A 24,876-nucleotide genomic window follows, 5' to 3' on the forward strand; every position below is an offset into this window, starting at 1 on the left:
ACAAATTACAAAGAACGAATTGTGAAAGGATCTTTACTTTTGCCCCCACCTAATACCACAACCAGGAAACAAGAACCCATTGATGAACATACATGGTCTGGAAACATGAAAGGCATGGCAGGAAGTCCCATAGCAGGGGACGGCAGCTCCAGAGTTGAGTGAGGAGGTGGGGTGTCCAGAGGTGGAGGTGGCTACTTTTGTGGCTGTTGAGTTGATGCAGCTGTGGGCCTGGTCATCAAAACTAGCCCTTGGGAAAATAGCTCACCTCCCACATGGAAGCTGTAGCAATTGTTCCTGGCACTTTCTTCTCCACTGTCAGACCCTTAAGGGTTTGTGCCCTGCTGCTGCTGCAGATGAGGAGTACAGCGTATGAGTAAAGAAGCCCTTTCTCTTAAATATTAGGAGTGGTTAGGAAAAGCCCCAACTTTGAGGGAAATCCTGGCTCTTTTGAATTACACTTTTGGATTAAGCATTTTGTACCATTTAATTGTCTTAGTATTTTTTCCCTGTATCCCACTTAAAATTTATTTCTTTTTCTAGTTATACACAGTTTAAAAACAAATAGATTTCATTTCCTTCCTAGTCCTTGGTTTTCTCCATATGAGTAAATAGAAAATTGTAATCCATGCATTTGAGAGTGCTAGGGAGGTGAGAAGATTTAAAAGTTTCTTTAAGTTCCAAGGCTAGAGGGAGAATTCTTCCTATCAGTATAAGTTGGAGTCACATAAACCATAATGTATCAGGTTCAATTCTTAAGAGTTTTGGTCAAACTACAATACAAGCAACTGTATTCTTGCTGTGTGACTGACCAGCCTCTCTTATGATCAGAGCATCCATATTTGGATTCAAGTTGAGATTGAATATGGCTTCTCTTTGATCCTTATATAAGCCAAGAGCATCCAAATTACCTGACTAAAATGTTACAATGGCTACAGATATATATTTTCTAGTGGCACTACTTTCCCATCCTCTACATTTCGCTTTCTTTTCTCTCTCTTATTCTGGCTCAACGGACTGTATTTAATTCAGAGAGCTAGTTTGCTAGGCCCCTGAGCCCCTGCTTGTTGGATTCAACCAGACTCAAACGTTTATGTAGACCCAGATGTTATTAAAGCAAGAACCGAAGATTTCTAAGGCAAGAAGGGCCTTTAGAAGACATCTTACCTTGTCTCCTGGAGAAACAGCCACACAAATTCTTTGAATTCTTTGGAGGTAGCCAGGGCGCTTTCTTATTTTTAATATCCCAGGGAATTCATCCCCACAGCCTTCCTTGGTCACACTTAGGTATTTTAAGTGCCTCCCTGTTACAAATTTCACGTTTTCAAATTACTCCTCTAATGGTTCCATTTTTCATTTCTCCTGAAAATTGGATTTATTTCCTTCCAAGAATGGACCATGCTCTTTAAAACCAGATCAATTTATATGTCCATCAGTGGAAGGTCTTAAGGGATCTCGGTAGTGTGGATCATCAAATAATAAACCTATATTGGGTAATCAGTAGTCTAGAAAGGATGGCATCCTGAAAGTTTAATTTTAGTCAAGATGATCAAATTCCAATAGAAGTTCACAGTCCAATCACGCTGCTCAGTAGTTATTAGGAGGGTCATTGAGCTGGGTTTTACAGATACAACCTCAATTCTCTCTTCCCCGAGTGGCCGCTTGACCCTCACTCTAGGAACTAAACGATCCAGGAGGAGCGTTAAGATTCTGGCGGGTTAGCACTCCGGGTCCATTCACCTTGTTATCGGCTCTCTTCCTTTCCCCGCGTCAGTGTCCACAGTGCAGTGCCCGAGCTTCAGCCACTACTCCGTGTGCACAAGCAGCTGCCCCGACACGTGCTCCGACCTGACGGCCTCGCGGAACTGCGCCACGCCGTGCACGGAGGGCTGCGAGTGCAACCAGGGCTTCGTCCTCAGCACCAGCCAGTGCGTCCCTCTGCACAAGTGCGGCTGCGACTTCGACGGCCACTACTACACCATGGGGGAGTTCTTCTGGGCCACGGCCAACTGCACTGTGCAATGCCTGTGCGAGGAGGGCGGGGACGTCTACTGCTTCAACAAGACCTGCGGCAGCGGGGAGGTGTGCGCCGTGGAGGACGGCTACCAGGGCTGCTTCCCCACGCGGGAGACCGTGTGCCTGCTCAGCCAGAACCAGGTGCTGCACACCTTTGACGGCGCCTCCTACGCCTTCCCCTCCGAGTTCTCCTACACCCTCCTGAAGACCTGCCCTGAGCGCCCAGAGTACTTGGAAATCGACATCAACAAGAAGAAGCCCGATGCAGGACCTGCTTGGCTGCGGGGACTTCGGATCCTGGTGGCCGACCAGGAGGTCAAGATAGGAGGCATCGGGGCTTCGGAAGTCAAGGTAAGGCTCCTTGCTCCTTTGGAGGGTTCCTGGTACGTCCAGCCAGGAGGAGGAGCTCGCCATCCTCTTCAGGTTTGCCTTTCTGCCTCTGCCTATGAGTGGATTTTAGAAAGAAGATGGCTCCAAACGGGAGCGTTTTCTAATGATCTGCACCAAATAAGACTTATCAGGTGGAGAAATGGCATGCAGCTGGGATTTCTCCAATTAGATAGAGCAGGACTAGCTCTCCGGAATAGCAAATACTTACAGAACACTTACCATGTGCCAAGCACTATTCTAAGCCCCTTATAAGCAGTATCACACTTCGTCTTATAATCCTCATTTTACAGATGAGAAAGCTGAGGAGCAGAGAGGCTAAGTAACTTCCACAGGGACACCTAACTGTGAAGGGAGATTCACACCTGCCTGGCTGGCTCCAGAATCTGCACTCTTAACCCTTGCACCCTACTAACTCCCCTACCTATACATGCCAGTCTATGTGGGGTGATGTAAGGGGTGACTCCCACCCCTCTGACTTGCTCTGAAAAACCCATCATTAGGCACCCAGACTCATAGATCCTTAGCTCTAGAAGGAATCTTGAGAATTATCTAGTGCAACTCCTCATTTCACATGAAGACACTTACTAAAAGGGTAAGTGAAGGTCCCACAGCTAATTGTTGCAGAACTGGGATGCAACGTGCATTTTATGTCACCTGAAGTCTAGTTTGGAAAACAAAAGCCAACACAGTACTGCCCAAGGACATAATAAAATACACATCCACAAACTGGAAGGGATGTGTTTTTATTCTCATTGCCACATTGGCAGAGATTTATTTATTAATAGACTAGTAGAAAGTAGATAGAAGAATGGACAGCTAGATCATTAGAGATATGCTATGTGCCCTCGAGGAGCTGGGACACAGAAAAAGTAAGACTGGAAGAGAAAAGCAGCCAGAAAGGCAGGGAAGGAGGGGAGCTGTTTTGAAAGGTACCAAAACAGAGATGCCAGGCAGCAGGAGGGAGCCACGTATCTAAGACGATTTTTGCTCACACTTCAGTTTAGTTTGTTTTGGGCTAGCTTTGGGTCCAGAACACACAAATAAACAGCAAATGGGTCTAATCAGGGGAATCCAAAAAGAAATAAATAAGCCCATGACAAATCGGTTGGTATCTGTGTGGGTTCCATCAGCTTCTTGACCTCTCTCAAAAGGCTAGCAGTAGGGCAGACCGTGTCTTTATCCCACAGCCTAGGAAATGGAAAGTGCTCTGTGTGTCTCTGGAATTGATAAGAATGACTTGATTTTTCAGTTGAATGGTCAGGAAGTGGAATTGCCTTTTTTCCATCCTTCGGGGAAGCTGGAAATTTATCGAAACAAAAACAGTACGACAGTGGAGTCCAAGGGCGTGGTGACTGTCCAGTACTCAGACATAGGTCTATTGTACATCCGGCTGTCCACCACATACTTCAATTGCACAGGGGGCTTGTGCGGCTTCTACAATGCCAACGCCAGTGACGAGTTCTGTCTCCCCAATGGCAAGTGCACGGACAACCTGGCAGTGTTCCTGGAAAGCTGGACAACTTTCGAGGAGATCTGCAATGGAGAGTGTGGGGACCTGCTGAAGGCCTGCAACAATGACTCGGAGCTGCTCAAGTTTTATCGAAGCCGCTCCAGGTGCGGCATCATCAACGACCCCTCCAACAGCTCCTTCCTGGAGTGCCATGGGGTGGTGAACGTCACTGCCTACTACCGCACCTGCCTTTTCCGCCTGTGCCAGAGTGTGGGCAATGAGTCAGAGCTCTGTGACTCTGTGGCCCGGTATGCAAGCGCCTGCAAGAATGCGGACGTGGAGGTGGGGCCCTGGCGGACCTATGACTTCTGCCGTAAGTTGGGGTTGGATTCTGGGAGAGGCTTTCTAGGTGGGAAATAGGTGCCATACTGGGCCTTACTCAGGACTTCCCTTCCAGGTGGGACTGAGCTCAAGGGTGATGTTAATTACTGTGTATACCTACCCTAGTCTGATGTGTCCTCCCAAAGACTCATCACCCCAAACCGGAGAGCCTCTCATCTTTACTTTTGTTCCTAACTGCACAGTACCTCCTCACTGTAGAACAATTAACCATCCTATTTGCATGTGGTTTTATCTAGCAGAGGGTAGAGGCACCATGTCAAAGGACTAGAAATCTTTGTGATGGCTCTGTAGGTGCCTTCTCCCTTGGCAAAGAAGAGCCCCATTCATTTTGACAGGAAGTGATCAGCTAGGGCACCTTTGGGGCATGGAGATTAGCATGCTCCCCAGGGCAAACCTGACAATGGGTATTAAGAGAGTCCTGTGTTGCTGGCTTTTAATTTTGTCCCGAGAGTATCTGACCCCTCTCAGCAATGCAGTGGCAAGTACTAGTAGTAATTAGAAAACTTGCTGGGAAGACCTGATACATAACACCCTTGATTATCGGGGAAGCCACAGGGAGAAGTAACATGGCAGAAGGCAGGACCCACTCGTGGAGCAAGAACTGCCTCATCTGGCCTTCAGCACACAACCCTCTCCCACCACAAAGGTGGGCCCCACACCATAGCCAAGGCCACCATTAAGATTCCATCCCCGGCCGGGCATGGTGGCTCACGCCTGGAATCCCAGCACTTTGGGAGGCCGAGGCAGGTGGATCACGAGGTCAGGAGATCGAGACCATCCTGGCTAACATGGGGAAACCCTGTCTCTACTAAAAATACAAAAAATTAGCCGGGCGTGGTGGCGGGCGTCTGTGGTCCCAACTATTTGGAAGGCTGAGACAGGAGAATCGCTTGTACCTGGGCTGCGGAGCTTGCAGTGAGCCCAGATTGCGCCACTGCTCTCCAGCCTGGGCGACAGAGCAAGACTCCATCTCAAAAAAAAAAAAAAAAAAGGATTCATCCCTGACGGCTATTTATCTGTCCTCCGTTTTTAATTGGCAAAAGTATTTTTTAATTTGAAATAATTTTAGACTTACAGAAAAGTTGCAGGAATAAGACAGTCTACCATTCTCTCAGATTCCCTAATCGTTAACATTTTAACACATTTTCTTTCTAATTTTGTCTCTGAAAGTATACTCACTCTTTTTCTAAACCACTTGAGAGTAAGTTGCTGTCATTATGCCTGTTTGTACCTAAATATTTCAGTGTGTTTCCTAAGAATAAGAACATTTATATGACCATAACATAATCATTAAAATCAGGATATTGCCATTGATACAATACTATTATGTAATCTGAAGACCATGTTCATATTTTGTTAGTGGTTCCAATAATGTCTTTTACAGCCAAAACAAAAAACAAACCCTGGAATCCAATCCAGGATCACATGTTGCATCTTATTATGATGTCTCTATACGCGCCTTTAATCTGGAGTAGGTCCTCAGTCTTTGACTTTCATTGTCTTAGCGTTCTTGAAGAGTACAGGCCAGTTATTTTGCAGACTGTTTCTCAGTTTGAGTTGGCTTATATTTCTTCCTGGTTACATTGAAATTATGCATTTTTGGCAGGAATACCACAAAAGCAATGATGTGTCTTCTCAATATGTCATATCTGGAGGCCTCTGATGTTGGTTTGTCCCGTTACACTGAGCATGATAGATTCGATCGCTTGCTTAAGGTAGTGTCTGTCAGATTTCTCCATTGAAAGTTACTGTTTTTTTATTGTATAATTAACACATATTTTTCAGGGAAATACTTAAAATGTAGGTAGCTATTCTATTCCTTGAACTTGCGTACACCAGATTTAGCATCCAGTGATGATTTTTGTCTGAATCATTTATTACTGTTTGTGAAATGGCAATTTTTTTCTAATTCAATGGCTCCTTCATTTATTAGTTTGCATTCTACTGTAAAGAGATGTCCTTTTCACCCATTTGTTTATCTTTATTTGTTTAGATGACTCATGGATTCCTACTTAACCGATTGTATCTGTTATCATAATTTGTTTTATGCTCAAATTGTTCCATATACGGCCAGTGGGAGTCCCCTCCAGCAGTAGTTTCTGTTGACATTTGCTTCATCATTCGTTGCTTTCCACGAGGCACAATGCACTCCGGGCTCATCTTGTACTTTCTCTGCTCTAGCCTTGGATTAGCCATTTCTCCAAGGATCTCTGGTTCCTTCCAGCGGAGCGTAGTGTTGAGGAGACAGGATCTGGGTGTCAGGTGTGCCCGTTCTTCCTAGAGTGTCATTGATTCTAGCATTCCTTAGTGGAGAGAGTGAGGAAGTGCATGTATGTGCCTATACACACCCTCCATACACATTTTTATGTAGCTAGGTGTGTTGCTCTCTCTTTGTATCTGTTTCTGTCTCTATCTCACCATGAGTTCATACTGAACCTACAGTTTCAGTCCAATACCACAGAGTTTTCTAGTCTTCCTTTTTTAATGTTTTTTGAGACGGAGTCTCACTCTCTCACCCAGGCTGGAGTGCAGTGGCATGACCTCAGCTCACTGCAACCTCCACCCCCACCAGGTTCAAGCAATTCTTCTACCTCGGCCTCCCGAGTAACTGAGATTACAGGCGCCTGCCACTGCACCTGGCTAATTTTTGTGTGTGTGTGTATTTTTAGTAGAGACGGGGGTTTCACCATCTTGGCCAGGCTGGTCTTGAACTCCTGACCTCGTGATCCACCCACTTTGGTGTCCTAAGGTGCTGGGATTACAGGCGTGAGCCACCACGCCCGGCCAGTTTTCCATTTTTTAGTTTCTTTTATCTGAGAGTGAGAAACCTGGCCCATTGTATTTCCTCCTAAGTTTGTTTATTTTCTTAGCTTCTTATTTTGAAATAATTTCAAAGCTACATAAGAGAACACCTGTATACTCATTGCCCAGATTAACCTATTAATAACATTTGTTCATTTGTTTTATCATTCCCTCCCTTTCCCTGTCTCTTCCTTCCTCCCTCCCTGCCCTTCATGTGAGAGTGAGTTGCAGACTTCATGCCTCATTACCCGTAAAACTTCAGTATGTATTTCCTTAGAGTAGGGGCATTTATATACATAACCACAGTACAGTTTTCAACCTTAGGAAATTTAACATTGATACAGTAATTTAACATCCATATTCCAATTTTGTCAGTTGACTGAGCAGTGTTCTTTACGGTTCTTTTGGGGTGCCAGGGTGGGGAACTCAGTACAGACCTAATTTAGAATCACACGTTGCATTTCATTGTCGTATCTCTTTAGTCTCCTTTAATCTGGAACAATGACTTAGTTTTCTTTGTCTTTTCTGATATGGGCATTTTTGAAGAACACAGCCTCCCTGCCTTTTGAAACAGAATGATCCTCCATAAACAGAATGACCCTCCATTGGGGTTGATGTTCCATCCTGAGGAGCTTCAGCTGTGCATCTCCACTCAGCCTCCCGGGCAGGTGCCATGTGGTTTTTCTCGTGGAATCACAGCACACACAGAAGCATGGTCTTGTCCAGCCTCCCTTCATTGGTGATGTGCATGTTGATTCCCTGGTCAAGGTGTTGTCAAATGTCTCTGCTGCAGAGTCACTGTGAGCTTTCCCTTGCAACTAATAAGCAACCCATGGGGAAATACTTTAAGAGTGTGCAAATATCCTGTCTGTCAGTCTATCTGTCTGTCTATCAGTCATCTTATCAATCTGGACATGGATGCCTGTTTTTTCCAGTGGTCTATATTTCATCTATATTTCATCTTCCATGTATTAATTATTTTTGGTGTTAAAATTGCTCTGGATTGGCCTGTAGCATCTCCTTCAAGCTGGCTCCTGTGTCCCTTCAGCATGCCTCTGTCATTTTTTTTTAGCACTTTCTTCCTTTTGGCATAACAGGGTGCTTCACGCTCATCTTTTAATCTTCCCTGCCCCATGCTGGAATCAGCTTGACTCCAAGAAGCCCTGATGAGTGGGGAATGTTATTAGAAACCAAGATGTAAGGGAGGTGTCCCTGTTGCTGTTGGGGCATCTTTGCTTTGCCTCTAGGTCCTTTCAACAGACAGAGCTGAAAACCAACACCACACACACACACACACACACGCACACATATCTTTTTAACTCTATGATTCCTGACCTTGGGAAATCCAAGGAGCATGTGGAGAGCTTAGTGGTTGTCATCTCAGAAGGGCAGTTGTGTCCCTGGTGAGCCCCCGGGGAGGGACTAATAGCAGATGCGGTGACTCCAAAGCTACCTACAGCAGGGGAGCCTCCACGGCTTCTGTTGGCCACCACATCCGGTGGGACCTTATCATACTTTCCCAAAGTCTTTTTTTTTTCATCCACCTCCCTATATCCTCTTTTGTCCTATCTCCAGCTTATCCAACACGATCTCTGTTTCTGCTCCCACATGGAGCCTCCCAGTTGTATTTCATTCATGCTACAGGATTGCCGAGTCTCCCCTATACCAAATCTGTTCTGTTGCCAGGCCATTTCAGTGCCGTCCTTTTAGACTGCTAACTCCTACCTGGCAGGGGATGTTTGAGTTATTTTTGTGCTGCACAGAGCACAGTTTGATAGCGTCGTGTGTGCCAAGTTAGCAGGGCGTGATGGTGATATTCCCTGTTTCCCTGCATGTGACAGCTACTGGGAAAAGCTTCTCACTATCCCTCATCTGGGCCAGCAGACCTGGAGGAAGCTCTTATCAGTGTCTTTTTTAGGGAAGATGTGAGCAGAAGCAGTCACATGGAACGTGGCTTTCTTGGGCTGAGGGCCGGGGCTCCTACTTGAGATGTCCCCCAGGATGTCTCATCTAGATCTTGTGCACATGGATCTGGCGAGAAGCACTGGATAGCACGCACTTGATTCATCAGGCCGCCGAGCACTAAGGGATTAATCTGGTCGGAGTCTTGCATGGTGGGGCTTGAACTGGACGACAGCTGTGAATCAGGAACACAATCTTCTTTGAACCTAGAGAGAGACAACTGCTGCCTCTGTGTTCAGATATTTTTAACTGGCCCTCCTGTTGGCAGAGCCAGGCTGCCCAATTAAATAATTTCACAGAGGCATTCCGGGGCCTAGGGGAAGTTTTATTACTCCACGTCTGTGTGTTCCAGACTTTCAGACAAATTCAGACAACACAATAAGTCATAAAGTGAGAGCCATTTAAATAAGTCATGTTATTTGCTATCACCATAAATCTGCAGTCGGTGTTAGAACATTCATAATTTAAAGACAAATGTGAAAATCTCTTTACACAGACATATATAATCAGTGCTGAACTAGCCTTCAACTCCAAAGCCGTGTGGTATTGTAGTCAATGGGAGTGGAGATAGTCCTTTAGCCCAGAGGAAAAAATGATTGGCTTTCAGTCCACAGTGCAGAACTGTTGTATCGGTACTTGTGGGCAGAACTAATATTGCCATGCAATTTATTTCTCTGTAATGCCCTCCGTGTCCTTGGATTGTAAAACAGTATTAAGGAGTGATGGTATGTATACGAGCCAAAGAAAGTTTTAAAGGCGAGATCTTATTTTCCCAGAAGATGGTGGGGACTTCGCTGATCTTTAGATCGCACAGACTTGTAGGAGGCTTCTTCTGTGCTCCTGAGTTCTGTCCCTGCCTCTGGCAAATTGTGACCCATTAAAGTAATAGTGAGAAATAGGAAGTATGCCCACCACTACACGGTGAGTATCCCGTGCTGTTATCATTTTATGTGCTTTTTTTTTTTTTTCCTCCAGACGGAGTCTCGCTCTGTCACCCAGGCTGGAGTACAGTGGCGCAATCTCTGCTCACTGCAACTGCCACCTCCCAGGTTCGAGCGATTCTAGAGCCTCAGCCTCCCGAGTAGCTTAGATTACAGGTGTGCACCACCACGCCTGGCTAATTTTTTTTGTATTTTTAGTAGAGATGGGGTTTCACCATGTTGGCCAGGCTGTCTTGAACTCCTGACCTCAGGTGATCCACCCACCTCAGCCTCCCAAAGTGCTGGGATTTACAAGTGTGTGCTGTGCTTTTTGACCAAGAGACTTGATCTTTCAAGGAAGGCTTCTGGGAAGATGGGCAATTTGAAGTGAGACTTGAAGGATGGGTGGGACTTGGCTTTGTGGGTGGGGGGCTGTCCAGGAAGGGGAAAGCGCATGAGCAAAGGGGCTGCGGGGTGATGACCTCCTTTGCAGAGAATGATGAGGAGGTGGACAAGGCCAGAGGGCACCAGGAATAGAGAAATGAAAGACAAAGGGAGAGACTACAAGCCAATTTGCAGAGTAAAAATACCTACATATAGCCTGTCTGTGTAATAGAAGGAGGTGCAAGAGGAGAAAGGCATACCATTGATGGAGACCCTCTTGATAGATTAGATTATTAACCCTCAAAACAACCGTGCTAGCTAAATGCGGTTCATACTTAATGAAAGAGGAAACAGAAGCTCTGAAGACGTGAAATAACATCCCAGAGTTAAGTTAGCAGCATCCACAGGTCTCTGTGGTCCCAAAACATACAATGCTCCCTCTCCAGAGTCTTTGAGTCAGTGGACCCAGATTAAATCTCACTCTGGCACTTACTAGTTAGATTTATTTAAATCATTGAACTTCAGTTTCCTCACCTGTAAGATAAGAATGATAAGATTTACCTTACTTTCCGGGTTGTTGAGATAAGGTACCCAAAAGTGCCTAGGACAGTGCCTGGCATGTAGCAGGTGCTCAATTCTGGGTCTTAGACTCAAAATCTTCTATGTGGAAAGCTAGGTGCCCTAGCAGAGTGTGTGAATGAAGGGGTGCCACTGGGACTTGGATCTCCCAAATGAGGATGAGTACAGCTCACTGTACTGTGCAAATAAGACCACACACATATACAGAGGCACACACATGCAGTCACACACATGCATACTCACATGCACACACACGTGCACATGCACACTCACATGCATGCACAGATGTGTGCACACACAGGCATACATACACACATGCACTCACACACATGCATGCACACACATGCACTTGCACACACGCACGTGCACACACACATGCAGGCACAAATGCATGCATACACAAATGCATGCATGCACACACAAATGCATGCATGCACACACGCACATGCACTCACAAACACACATGCACTCATACACACATGCATGCACGCACACTTCTGTCTCTGACTTTTGTCCTTTTCTCAAACCCGTCTTCTCCTTGACCACCTGCAGCACTCGAGTGCCCAGAGAACAGCCACTTTGAGGAGTGCATCACATGTACAGAGACCTGTGAGACCCTTGCCCTGGGCCCCATCTGCGTGGATAGCTGCTCTGAGGGATGTCAGTGTGATGAGGGCTATGCTCTACTGGGCAGCCAGTGTGTCACGCGGAGTGAGTGTGGCTGCAACTTTGAGGGGCACCAACTTGCCACCAATGAGACCTTCTGGGTGGACCTGGACTGCCAGATCTTCTGCTATTGCAATGGCACAGACAACAGGGTCCACTGCGAGACCATTCCCTGCAAGGATGATGAGTACTGCATGGAGGAAGGTGGCCTGTACTACTGCCAAGCCCGCACCGACGCCTCCTGCATCGTCTCAGGCTACGGCCACTACCTCACCTTTGATGGCTTCCCCTTTGACTTCCAGACCAGCTGCCCACTCATCCTGTGCACCACAGGAAGCAGGCCGAGCTCAGACTCTTTCCCCAAGTTTGTTGTCACAGCCAAGAATGAGGACCGGGACCCGTCACTGGCCTTGTGGGTTAAGCAGGTGGACGTGACTGTGTTTGGCTACAGCATTGTGATCCACCGAGCTTACAAGCACACTGTGCTGGTGAGTAGTCACGAGGCCCCCTCAAAAGGGGAATCGTGGAGACGTCAGGATGGGGTCAGCAAGCCAGGCTGCAGCTGAATCAGGCAGGTCCGGAATCCAAAGAAAATCATAGTATATTAAAGCAGAGAGAGGCCCTAGAGATTTTCTGTCACTTCATCTTACAGAGAAGGAAACAGAGGCTCAGAGAAAAAAATGATTTGCCCAAGTCACATACACCAAGTTAGGAGGCAGAGCCAGCTCTGGAAGCAGTGCCTTTCATATGGCAGCAGAGCATGTTGGAGAGAGCACAGACCGAGGTTAGCATCCCTGCTTGGTGGCTGCTGTGTGACCTCAGGCAGTCACTTAACCTCCTAGCTTGGCCACTCCATCTGTAAAAGAAACGCCTACCTTGCACAGACTAGGCCTACCTAACTGATGCTATTGTCCTTGTCCACCCACTTCCCTTTTTTGAGATCAGGGTGATATTCACCTGTTCTGGCCTCCCTCCGTCTCTCCTGGTCCCTTTTGGCTCCCAAGGAATCTGTGACTTCATGAGTCTCACACGCATTTGGAGGACTCGGGGCTCTCCTACAATCCCTTTACTCACTTGGGCTTCAACTCCCTCTTTCTAAGCTTCCCACCCTTTTTACCCAAAGAGCACTTCCTTGACCACGAAGACAGGAGCAGCAGGGCTGAGGCTGAGGAGCTCTGTGCACTCCTCGTCTGGCCTGCAGACATCAGCTCCAGCCACAGGCCCAGCTATTCTTTCTCCAGGGTCCTGCTCTGTACATGACTTGAAATGCTAACAATCAAGCCAGCAGCCTCTGCTTTAGCATTTTAGGGAGCTGATTTAGGGTGCTTGCCTTCTTGACATTATTATCACAGGTCTGTGTCATAATTTTTCTATCTCTAAAGGGACTCCTTTTCATCTTGTATACATTCTCTTAAAAATTCTGAGCTATACTGAACTAAAAACTATCTAAACCTAACTAAAGAGTTCCCTGGGCAACTATACTGACTTCTTTTCCTGCCTCGGGATTTCCTCAACTTCCTTCTCTGACAAAGAGAGATTCCCAAGCCTCTTGAATTATCTTTCATGTTTATTGGAAATCTGCCTTTTTATCATCCAAGGGAGCAATTTCACTGTGTCGTCCTCTTCCCTTGCTTGCACACCACAAACCTAAATCCCAGTTGTTTTCCTCTCTGCTCCTCCTAACAGTTTATTCCAGTAGCCATTATTACATTCATCAGGCTGTATTTTTCGTGATCTTCATGTCTAAAGCGCTCTCACTTCTAATCATGGGCTTCTTAAGGGCAGGAACCATACATACCTAATTCATCTTTATGTTGAATGAATAGGCAGCCCCCTGCACCTAGTGACAGTGGAAACACTGGTCAAATGAATGAATGAGGCTGAGCACAGTGGCTCATGTCTGTAATCCCAGCATTTTGGGAGGCCAATGCAGGTGGATCACAAGGTCAAGAGTTCAAGACCAGCCTGGCCAAGATGGTGAAAGCCCGTCTCTATTAAAAATATAAAAATTAGCCAGCTGTGGTGGCAGACACCTGTAATCCCAGCTACTAGGGAGGCTGAGACAGAGAATTGCTTGAACCTGGGAGGCAGAGATTGCAGTGAGGCAAGATTGCGCCATTGCACTCCAGCCTGGACGACAGAGCAAGACTCTGTCTCAAAAAAAAAAAAAAGAATGAATGAAATGACACAAATAACCGCTTTCTTCCAGGGTTGTCACAGTACTGCTTCAACAATCTGAGAGGTTATATTGCCACTGAGACAAGTTAGGAGTGTGTCAGAGGCTTGGCTTTTAGCCACATAAGATTTCTAGATATTTGGATAGTCAAAGCTACCCATTACAACAACTTCCCTCTATCCATTTTCATCTTAATGTTAAAACAAATATATCGATCGTTTTGCCCACTTTGCTTGCATCATATGTGTCCTTTACTCTCTGTTGCCTTATGTGATATATTTCCACCCTTAGATTTAGGTGTTTTCATGCAGTTACTTATCTCCTTGATATTCGGTGCTCTTTGGCCTTTCTGCCTTTCACGTTTTTCTTTTCTTTTAAAATGTAATCTCTTCATGGGTCCTGTCTCATCTAGTTTATGATGAATTGTGTTTTCTGCCTTGTGTTACACACTCTCTGCATTTAGGTACCGTGACATCTGAGGCTACGCATGTTGGTTTCAGACATCCTCCCAGTTCTTTTCATGTATAGACTGTGGGGTCCTGGTGAGCACCTACTCTTCTTTCATGCTACCCTTCCGGCTCCTTCACAATAACCGACTCCCCACTGTCTCTAGGCATTTCCTTCCCTTTCCCTCTACTTTAGGGTTAAGCCCCCAGTGGGTTAGCTCTCCTTCCAGGCATGTGCTCTGCCCCAATCTCACGAGTTGCACTTATTGCTAAAGTCCCAAGCCTGGAGAACCACACAGCTGACTTCTTCCTCACAGAGAGGTGGAGAGGGGAGGCGTGAATTAGTTTATTAAGGGCTGCCATAATGAAATACCACAGACTGGGTGGCCTAAAACAACAGAAACTCGTTCTCTCACAGTTCTGGAGGCTGTAAGTCCAAAGTCAAGGTGGCGGCAGGTTCACACTCCCCGTGAGGTCCTCGGGAAGCACCACCCCCTGCCTCTCTCCTAGCTTCTGGCAGCTGTGGGCAATCCTCAATATTCCTCACCTTGTGGCAGCATAAACTCCAGTCTCTGCCTCCGCCTTTACATGGCCTCTTTCCCTCTGTGTCTCCTGTTGTCTCTGTGTCCAAATCTCCTTCTCCTTTTAAGTACACCGTTCATTGGAGTTAGCCCCACCTAATCCAGTGTGACCTCATATTAACTTGATTACATCTACAAAGCCCCTGTTTCCAAGTAAGTGCATTCACAGGTACTGGGGGTTAAGGCCTCAACATTTCTTTTGGGGGGACACAGTGTAACCCACAATAGGGGGTCATTGGAGACAATGAGCATCAAGGAGAAATGGATTAAAGAGGTGAGGGGACTCCTTGCTAGGGCACTTCTTTCTAAGCAAGTTGGAAACAGAGTATACAGCTTTCAAACTCTTGACAAGAAGACCAAGCTCAGGGCGCATTGAGGGTTCTTTTCTTCTGAGGTGTGGAGGCTAGATTTAACAGTTACTTCGGATTATTAAAATGCATTGCAGGATCTGCTTATTCAATGATTTGCATTTGTTTTCCCATGATGTTAGTATTAGTCACCATCTCTCCGTGAGCCTGAAGAATAATGGCCATCAGGATGACAGTGTGAAATGAAGTGCTGGGTAAAACACAGCCCACAGTGCAGGTCACTGCTGTGGCCCTTAGAAATGCAGGGTGATAAGAAAGTGCTTCCTTGGGACACAGGGTCCTTCTATGACTCTGACCTTTCCCTGCATTGAGCAGCACCACAGGACATGGAAAATCCACTAAGCCAAGAGAAGCTAGAAATAAATGTGCTATCTATAGACCAGACAGGGTAGGGGGGTGAGCTGCAGAAGGTGAGCCACTCCTGGGGGCACCGCCATAGCCCATCTCAGCCATCCACAGCCAGAGCTCAACAGAGACTGCCTCGCTCCTGCCCCCACCCTCAGGCTTCATTGCAGCCAAGTCTGACATGGTTCAGGCCAACAGGGAGGTTTTCAGGGCTCTAATAGCCTGTGTCTTTATCACTCATTGCCAGTCAGGTGGCCATCAGAGAAGAGTGGGGTTTTGAGCATCACTCTGGCTTGGTTTAGTATCATGAGCTTGTATTGATGCCTATTCTCTACCAAGTCCTCGGGGTAGAAAAATGAATCAAACATGGCCTCTGTCCTAAGAGAGCTTAGAGTCTAGCGCAAGAGACAGACATTGGCAGTTAATGTCCATGAAGTGCTGCAAAAATGTTGCTCATGGAGGGCGTGAGAGCACAGAGGAGGGGTTACCTAAATCAGCCAGGAGAACCTTAGGGAGAGCTTCCTGGAAGAGGAGACCCAGAGCTGAGGCCTGGAGGATTACACTTGCCAGGCCAGGAATGAGGTGAGGGTGTCTAGGAAAAGGAAATATTGGTGCAGACTCAGGGTGGGTAGTAAAGTGAGGGATGCAAGGAGACTTTGCCGCAGAAGACCTTGCTGGAGAACTAGGTCAAGGTCTGTTGTTTAAAGGAAAACTCTCTCCAAAAACTCTAATATGTGGTCTTATTTCCAATACTTAAATATTTGAAATACACTCTCCCCCACTCCTCCCATACCTTCTCATCGTCTTCTGCAACTTCCTCCTCCATCCATCAAGCCTGTTGCCATTCTAGCCTCTCTCTTTTCCTCTGACCTCCTGCCTGTGAGCTCCCTCTTTTCCTCCATTGCTCACTCACAGAGAGAGAGGCAGGGCAGTGGTGCCAGGGTGGAGGCAGCATGCGTGGGGTTTCTGAGACACAGAGAAGCTGAGCCTGTCTGAGTCGAGGGTGTTCCTGTCTCAGGGCTCTCCTTGGCAATGGCAGAATTTGCAAGCCTTTTAGCTTCATCCAATTATATTGCCTCCCCAAGGCATTGCCTCCTGAGTGGCATCAGGTAGCCAGGGATATAGAATGCAAGGTAACTTAGGAAGAAAAGCCAGCTGGCACCGATCGGTCTCTGAGTGCAAGGCTTTTACTTTATTCGTTGTGAGCTTTCAGGACAGATCAGAGTCTCCATGGCCTGATCTCACTCCTCCTCTCACCCTCTACGCACCCTGTCACTTAAATGACTGTCACTGCATCCTCTCCACCTCCTCCCTTCCAGGTACCGAGAGTGAGGCATCTCTTCTCCTCCCGTGGCCGCTCTCCCTGTGCCACCTCTTTGTTGCCTTCCCTGGAATCTTGGCCCTCTGTCATCTCCTCTCCCTTCTGTGTCTTTCTACAGGGTCCTTCTCTTCAACTCATAAACATGCTCATTCTCAAACAAGCCTTGCCCCCAGTTCCCTACTAGCTTCAATCCAATCTCTCTCCTCCCCTTTCTGGTCAGACTCCTTAAGAGCATCATCTCTGCTTCTGAATCTCCTGTTTGTTACTTTATTTGCTTTTTGCTTCTGCAACCCAAATTCTGGCCTCATCTTCCTACTTAAATTCTCTTAGTAAGATTGCTGATGTTTTTATTTTACAAAACGAATGGGTGTTTTGCAGGTTTTATCTCATGGGCCTCTTTGCCATGTGTGTATTGGATACAAGGCCCTTCATGATCCGGGCCCTCCCCACCTGTGCATTTTCATCTCCCACCACTCCCAAGCCACACTCTATGCCCCAGCAGCACTAAATTGCTGTAATTATTCATATTTATCAGGATATTTTTCCCTTATCTACCTGGGGCTTTGCTGGGGCTGAGCCCTTTACTTGGAATTCCCTTGTCTTCACTCCCGCTCCTTCTTGACTGGCCAACCCCTTCTCCTCCTTTGAGACCGGGTGTGGGCATTGTCTTCTGCAGGCAGCCCTGATCTTGTGCCCAGGCTGAGGCTGGTGCCTGTGCATCTGTTTACCTCTATCTTTGCTTTTATCACATGATATTGTTATCTGTCTGTGTACTCGCCTCTGCCACGTGCCTGGGAACTCCTAGGGAAAGGCCGTATGTGCTTTATTCCAGCCTTTAGCACAGTGCCTGGCACTCAGTGGTGCCAAATCAATGTCTACTGGATGAATGTATGAATTCTGCCTCAACGAATACTCACAGAAGAGCAGATAGTTGAGTTTTGAAGGGTGAACATTGCCCCAGGAAAAAGGTGGGGTCAAGGGCATCCCTGTTGTCTTAGGTGAGGTTCCCTAGAGCCTGGGAAAGTGAGGATAGCACCAGGGCAAGAGAGCTCAGCAGGGCTGTGGTCCAAGGTGCAGACCAGCTTTAGCCTGGACTACTGGGAGCCCTGGCACTTGACTCCCAGTGTCAGCCAGTCATTGGCCAAGGGCTACCCTTGAATTAGGGGGTCAGAATCTTCTGGGCAAAGTGGTTCCCATGGGGCCAAGGCCAGCTGTGAGTTATCATTAGCCCATAGACGCAGGGCCTGGGGTTAGGGGCCCTGGGTAGAGCATGGAAAGCATCCTTCACACTCACAGCACAGGAAATGGCAGGGTGGAATGTCACAGCTTGGTTCATTTAGGGAACTGCAAACTGTTTGATGTTGCTGGTGTGCAGGAAGCCAATGGGGTGGATCTGAGAGGCAGGGCCAGCTCCTAGAGAGCCCAGGGTGATGTGCTAAGCATATCAGACACTTTACTCAAGCCCTGGAGAGGGCTTTCAGTATTGGATTAACTGCTTTCAATTGCATTAAGATTATTGGCGTGGCGGTAGTGACTGAATGGAGGGACAATCCTGGGGCCAGGGGGACAAGGTAGGAGAGTACACTACAGTCAAGGTGAAAGGTGATAAGAGTCTGAACCAAGGGAGGAGCAGTGGCGTGGAAAGGGTTGTCAGCTAAGAGAGAGAGGAAGGAGGTTGGGGGAAGGGATTTCTGGTCAGAGAACAATCTTAAAACACCTGCTTCTCCCACAAGGCAAACCACTTCACCTGTGAGCCCTTGCTGCAGTGAGCAAGCTGGCTGTCTCTATCTTCCATCATGCACTAACCCGGCCACAGGCTATAGGATTTGGCTCCTCTGAATCAAAATAGTTCAAGGGCAGTGCAGTCCTGGAGTTTACTGTTAAGGGATTTCCCTCTTGTCTGAATTTAAAAATATGTGGGAGGAAACATATGTCAAGTGCCCCCTCCATGGGAGACATCGTGCTGGGTGCCTGGGGGGTAATGAGGGGAAGGTGGGCATAAAGATCAATAAAATGTGGTTCCTGCCCTCAAGTTGCCCATAATCTTGTAGGTGAGATGGAAGAGCGTACACCCAGCCGTAACATAAGGCAGACTGTGATGTGTGCTGCAATACAGTGTATGCAGGCTTGATCCTGGCCAGCGGTAGAGAGGAATACAAGAGAAGTATAAATAACCTGCCCTGGTTACCCAGACAAGGGAGTAATTAATTCTGACCACGGGCTCAGAAAATCTTGACTTACAGAAGAGGTGACATTGGAGCAGGGTCTGGAGGATGAGAGGGATGTTGATGGGTGGAGAGTGGCATTTCAGACAGAGGGAACAGCAAAGTGAAGCCATCCTTCAAGAAAAAAGAAATCTCGAAGGAATTAATACACTGGGGCTTGCCTAAAATAAATTCCATGGTAGAGCTAGAAATAGAAACACAAGAGTTCTATGTTTTGCTAGTTCAGTCTAAACTTTAATTGAATTCTTATTACCTTTACATTACCTTGGAGAAAACAATTTGAACTCCTGGGGGAAATAATGCTATGTAAACAGAAGGCACTGAAATAAATAGGTATATTAGTGTACCAAGGATAGTCATTTGTGTCTGTTCAAATCCTAATCATAATAGTTGACTGACATAAACAACAGTACATGCAAAGACTACATTCAACCTGCTCAAACTTCCCTCTGGGACTTGTCTTTCAAGAGACTCATCGTTAGGAGAAGAGCTGGGAAATCTCTGGGCCAACTGTGTTTCTCCTCCTCATCTCTCCTCTTACAGGTCAACAGTGAACGGCTCTATCTGCCCCTGAAGCTGGGGCAAGGGAAGATAAATATCTTTTCCTTTGGCTTCCACGTGGTGGTGGAAACTGATTTTGGCCTGAAGGTTGTATATGACTGGAAGACCTTCCTGTCCATCACAGTCCCTCGGAGCATGCAGAACAGCACCTATGGTCTGTGTGGCCGCTACAACGGCAACCCTGATGATGACCTGGAGATGCCCATGGGTCTGCTTGCATCGAGTGTCAATGAGTTTGGGCAGAGCTGGGTGAAGAGGGACACCTTCTGCCAGGTGGGCTGTGGGGACCGCTGTCCATCCTGTGCCAAGGTGGAAGGTTTCTCCAAAGTGCAGCAGCTGTGCAGCCTGATCCCCAACCAGAACGCTGCCTTCTCCAAGTGTCACAGCAAAGTTAACCCCACCTTCTTCTATAAGAACTGCCTGTTTGACTCTTGCATCGATGGGGGCGCGGTGCAGACCGCCTGCAGCTGGCTGCAGAACTACGCCAGCACCTGCCAGACTCAGGGGATTACGGTGACTGGCTGGAGGAATTACACGTCCTGCAGTGAGTCCTTCTCGTTGTCCCTCCTTGTAGCTTCTCCTCTTTCTTGATTGCTCTGGGAAGGCCAGTCTTCCAACTCCCTAGAAGTCAGAGCAAATTGAGTAGCAATTTAAGGATATGCACTTTGGAACTGAGTTTGTTATCTGAATGAAGCATGACATGTAACCTCCTGGAGCCTCCACGTCCTTATTGGTAAAATGGAGTTAATAGCACTTATTTCATGGGTTACCCTGAGGATGAAATAAGATCATGCATATAAATCACAGAGTATCACACGTGGCACTTGGATGCACAAAGTTCACAATAGAATGCTAACAAGAGATTAATGAAAGAAGGATTAGTTACTAAGTTCTAGCACCTCATGGGCCCATCCTTGTGTTAATAATCCACATGCTTTGTCTAAGCATGTTATTCTATTTGATTCATATATGTCATGTTTCAGTCTTTGTGTTTATGAAACAGAGCAGAATATTAAGAGTACATTAGAGAAGGAACTAGAGCCCCTGGATTCTAGCTTTTACTCTGTCTTTAAGGATCTGTGTGACCTTGGGGCAATTCACTTTTCCTCCCTGGTTCTCAGTTTCCCCTTCCATAAAGCAGTGGTAATGCTGCCTTTACTGTTCATGCCTCAGAAATGTAAAGGGGATCCAATTAGGTAATTGAAAGCCAGGCACACTCTGTGCATGCCAAGCGGTATTGTTATATTAATGGCTTGCTCTGAGCCAAGACCCCATGCTAAACATTTTATCAATATACCTCATTTATTCTTCTCAATGACCCAATTAGTCAAGGAGCAACTGAGACTCAGAGGAATGAAGTAACTGCCTAAGGTCATATAATCTGAGTGGCAAAGTCAGGACTTGAGCTTCTAACCCAAAGCCCAGGCTCCCAACCCATATACTATACTGCTGGACTATGTACTGGGATAATTTACCTGCATTTAGCACATAAGAATAGGAAAAACTTGTTGGGGGGTTGGGGGGGGGTCGGGAAACACTGTTGGTCTTTAGCTAACCTGCTTTGATCTATTTTCCTGTCTCAATCTCATTAACAATAGCATATTTCTTTAAAAAGCATATTCCTTTTAGAAGGTCTGTAGCTCTTTTAAAACTACAAATTGATCCTGAATGCATAGAGCTCTAACTAAGCGATACAGCAGGGTCCCCAGAGAATCAACTCCCATTTTCATCTGGAAAGGGAGATTCAGATGAAAAACCAGAAACAGCATTGTGGTTCAACACTCACACAGTCAGTTTACATTCCACACAACTGGATTCACGTAGATTGTAAGGGAAGGGTGGGAGGAGGATGAAGGCGGGGAACAGATGCCATCCCATTTCATCCAGGCTCAGTCCCTGAGTGGGTGAGGCCAGGCAGGGTGGGAAATGGTGCCAGTAGGGATGACAGTCCAGACAAACCGGCCTCTGATGACTTCAATAAAATAAATATGCCTATAAAAAAGCTCGGGTCTGGATAAATCCCCAGAGCTACTCTGGATTCATTGGGGTCATTCCAGTAGGACCAGAGGGCTTGTCTTCCTCTAAATCAGAAAACCAAGCTTTGGACGCAAAGGCCTAAACATGGTGCAGAATGGGGAAGCTGTTTTGGAAGGGAAAGCTCTGCTGTTTCCCCTTGAGACATGTTGTGGAGACTTCCCTCTTCACCTGCAGCCACGCCGTGCTGGGTGTACTGCTCTCAGGGTGGCTGGGGTGGGGACAGGCATGCCAAAAACCAGTGCTTCCAACTGCAACAAACAGGGAAATGCACACAGGGGGCTAATGCCAGGAACTCTCACCTCAATTGATGGGTCTTAATTTTTGTCACTCATGGGAAGGAAAAGAAATTGAGTCAGCAAGGCCTCATAACCTTACCTGCAAGGAAGAAGGGCCCCCACTACAAAGCTTGGCTAGGGATAAAGAGTAAGAAGGTGATTTTTCTTGTCTTCTCTCCCTTCTACCAGCAACCCTTTCCTCTCCCCTCCCAAATTTCTGTCCAAACATTGGTTACCTCCTCTCTACCCTGGCTCACCAGTAATGGGAGCTCCACTCATGGCACCCAGAGCCGAGTCTGCCCTGCCTCATCCTCAGTCTCAAGTCCTATCCCTTGCCTTCTACCAGCTTCCCACCAGCACGTTCCAGGCCAGTACGCCAGGGCCAACAGGTAACTTAGAATCGTTCCCATCACAAGGAGACTTAGATCTTCCCTACCATGGCATTTCAGGATAGAGGCAAAGATCCAAAAGTTAGAGCACCTGAGGAGATGGTGGTAATGAATGGCAAAAAGGAAAACTAAAATAGGAGAAAAAATATATGTTTTAAAGATGGTATGGGGGTCAGGCTGGGGGAGAGGGTGTGGTTGGAGGCAGCTTCCTTTTACATTTTGAATCTCAGAACCAGAGAAAAGCTTCAGGAGACTGAGTCCTAACTCAGCCATTCGACCTGAGAATAGGGTTGTTTGTAACTGTATCTGATGTGACTCCCCATCATGTGAGGGCAGGCCCCATCTCTCTCCACCTCTCATTCTACCAAAAATTAATCCAATCTAGCAATTGCTTGATAGGAGAAATGGTGCTTTAGGAGAAAAGGGGTTAACCTAGAACTGCACATCAAATTTGTGCTTTACTGGTGACAAGGTAGAATGCTGGTGTTTTTCAATGATCTGACTGTTCTATCAATGGAATAATTTATTACTCAATTACCTTATTTGTAAACTCGTTGGAAAATCTTGTAACCTAAGTTGAACAAATAGGCTTACAGGGAGTAGGGAAGTTAAATTGTCTTAATTACTAGCCTCTCCTTAAAATTCATTAAGCTGAGTCTATCATTCTTTCAGTCCCTTAATTGGGGACTGTAATTAGATGGTATTAGATGGTGAGAGGAGAAAGAGAAGGAAATAAAAAAGGAATAAATGACAGTTCCTTAGCTCTCACTATGTGCCAGGTTCTAAGTGGGATCTGGGGACTCATGCATTTACTTCTCATGGCAACCCTGCCAGGTAGGTCCTACTCATAGTCCCATTTTTTAGAGGAAGAAACTGAAGCTCAGAGAAATGAAGTCACTTTCCCCAGGAAGGTGGCCTGGGTAAGTTGGAAAGTGGCTCCTAAGACAGTGCTCTCCCTTCTGTGCAATGCTACCTCTCTGAGCCTGGTCAACCAGTGCCTAACATGTGGCCAGTCAAAGTTGGTTGTCATCGTCATTTTCCGTTTTATTGGAGGCAGCTGCTGCTACTTCAGAGTGCTGGGTCCAAAGTCTGGTAATTAGGATTTGTCTTACATATTTCTCCATACATCTAATAAATTCCTGTTGAATAATTGTTTTAAAAAATCCTTCTATGACTACAACTGTTACTACTGTGAGTTGCAGAAGTTATTATCGAAGTACCAGGCACTATATCAGGAGCTTTACGAATTGTATCTCATTTTATTTTGATAACTACTTGATGAGGGAGATATTATGATCCCAATTTTATAGATGAGAAAACAGAGGTTTAGAGAGAGTAAGTAACCTGTCCATAGTGACACTGCTTAATGGCAGAGCGAGGCCTCAGATCCAGGTTGGTCTGATTCCAAAGCCCCCGTCCATTCTGTTGAGCTGAATTGCTTTTTAGGGGCTCCATTCATCCTGTCTACCAAGGCACAGATGCTGGGTATGGCAAGAGACAGATTCTTGACCACGGTACAAATCCAGGTGCAGAGCCCAGGTCATCACGCCACAGCTCTCAGTACATCATTTGGTGGGGAGAGAGAAGCAGCAGATGAGTTCTAGGAATCTGAAAGTTTGTTTTCCAAGAATCAGGTGTTTCTTAGCCATCTGTCATGTTCTCAGCACTGTTTTGGGTGGCATGGAAGAATCAGAGTGTGAAACGTGGTGTTTATCATCTAGTTGGAGAAATAGACCCATGTGAAATACTTAAAGAACAAACATCTCTAAATTGGTAATACCTCTTCCCAAATGTTACAATGTATCACAGACCTTCAGTCACTGTTAACACTGGCATATGAACAAGTTAAACAAATAAATAATAAAAATAAAACAAGTGAATACTGGCACATGAACAGAAAGACCAACCAACGGAAAGAAGAGAAAGTTCAGAAACAGGCCCAAACACTAAAGAGAAATTAGCGTATGGTAAAGCTGGCATTTCAAATTACTGGGAAAACATATTTGTTATTCAATGAGTAGTAAAAGGTCAAAGGGCAAACTAGCTGGGAAAAGCTAAATCCTTCCTTCCTTTCGTACTCCAAAATAAAATCCGGGCAGAACAAAGATTAAACAGAAAAAAATTAAATCACAAAAATACTAGAAGAAAACAAAGGAGCGTTCTTGATAATCTTGCAGTGGAGAGAACATTTCAAAACAAATTACCCAAGGCTAAAAGGGAAACTTGACAAATTTCATTACATTAAAAATTTTACATCTTTACATGGCAAGGAGATAACAAACAACTTCAAAAAAAGTTTAAAAATTATTTAAAAATGAATACAAAGTCGAAAGACAAATGATAAATATTTTGTAACACATATGACATACCACAAAGGCCTATTTTAATTTTTTTTTTTTTGAGATGGAGTCTCGCTCTGTCACCAGGCTGGAGTACAGTGGCACAATCTCAGCTCACTGCAACCACTGCCTCCTGGGTTCAAGCAATTCTCCTGCCTCAGCCTCCCAAGTAGCTGGGACTAAAGGCGCATGCCACCATGCCCGGCTAATTTTTGTATTTTTAGTAGAGACAGCGTTTCACCATG

At 46.1% G+C, this 24,876-nt stretch overlaps 1 protein-coding gene and 1 long non-coding RNA gene across 2 annotated transcripts in view; one reads left to right on the forward strand and one right to left on the reverse strand.

Moving 5' to 3' along the window:
* Positions 1 to 24,876, forward strand: part of TECTA (tectorin alpha) — an 88,076-nt gene that overhangs the window by 23,380 nt on the left and 39,820 nt on the right. Inside the window, exons 8-11 of the mRNA NM_001419917.1 lie at positions 1,772 to 2,364; positions 3,653 to 4,226; positions 11,455 to 12,056; positions 19,574 to 20,135. Coding sequence (NP_001406846.1) covers positions 1,772 to 2,364; positions 3,653 to 4,226; positions 11,455 to 12,056; positions 19,574 to 20,135 — 2,331 coding nt within the window. The remainder of the gene's footprint in view (positions 1 to 1,771; positions 2,365 to 3,652; positions 4,227 to 11,454; positions 12,057 to 19,573; positions 20,136 to 24,876) is intronic.
* On the reverse strand, positions 13,118 to 14,855 carry LOC107967237 (uncharacterized). Its single transcript, XR_001707589.4, has 2 exons — positions 14,738 to 14,855; positions 13,118 to 13,408 (listed from the first exon to the last, which is right to left on the reverse strand). It is a non-coding gene; the product is annotated as an uncharacterized LOC107967237 (long non-coding RNA).

The sequence above is a fragment of the Pan troglodytes genome, chromosome 9 (genome assembly GCF_028858775.2).
Source record: "Pan troglodytes isolate AG18354 chromosome 9, NHGRI_mPanTro3-v2.0_pri, whole genome shotgun sequence".
Classification (NCBI taxonomy): Eukaryota; Metazoa; Chordata; class Mammalia; order Primates; family Hominidae; genus Pan; species Pan troglodytes.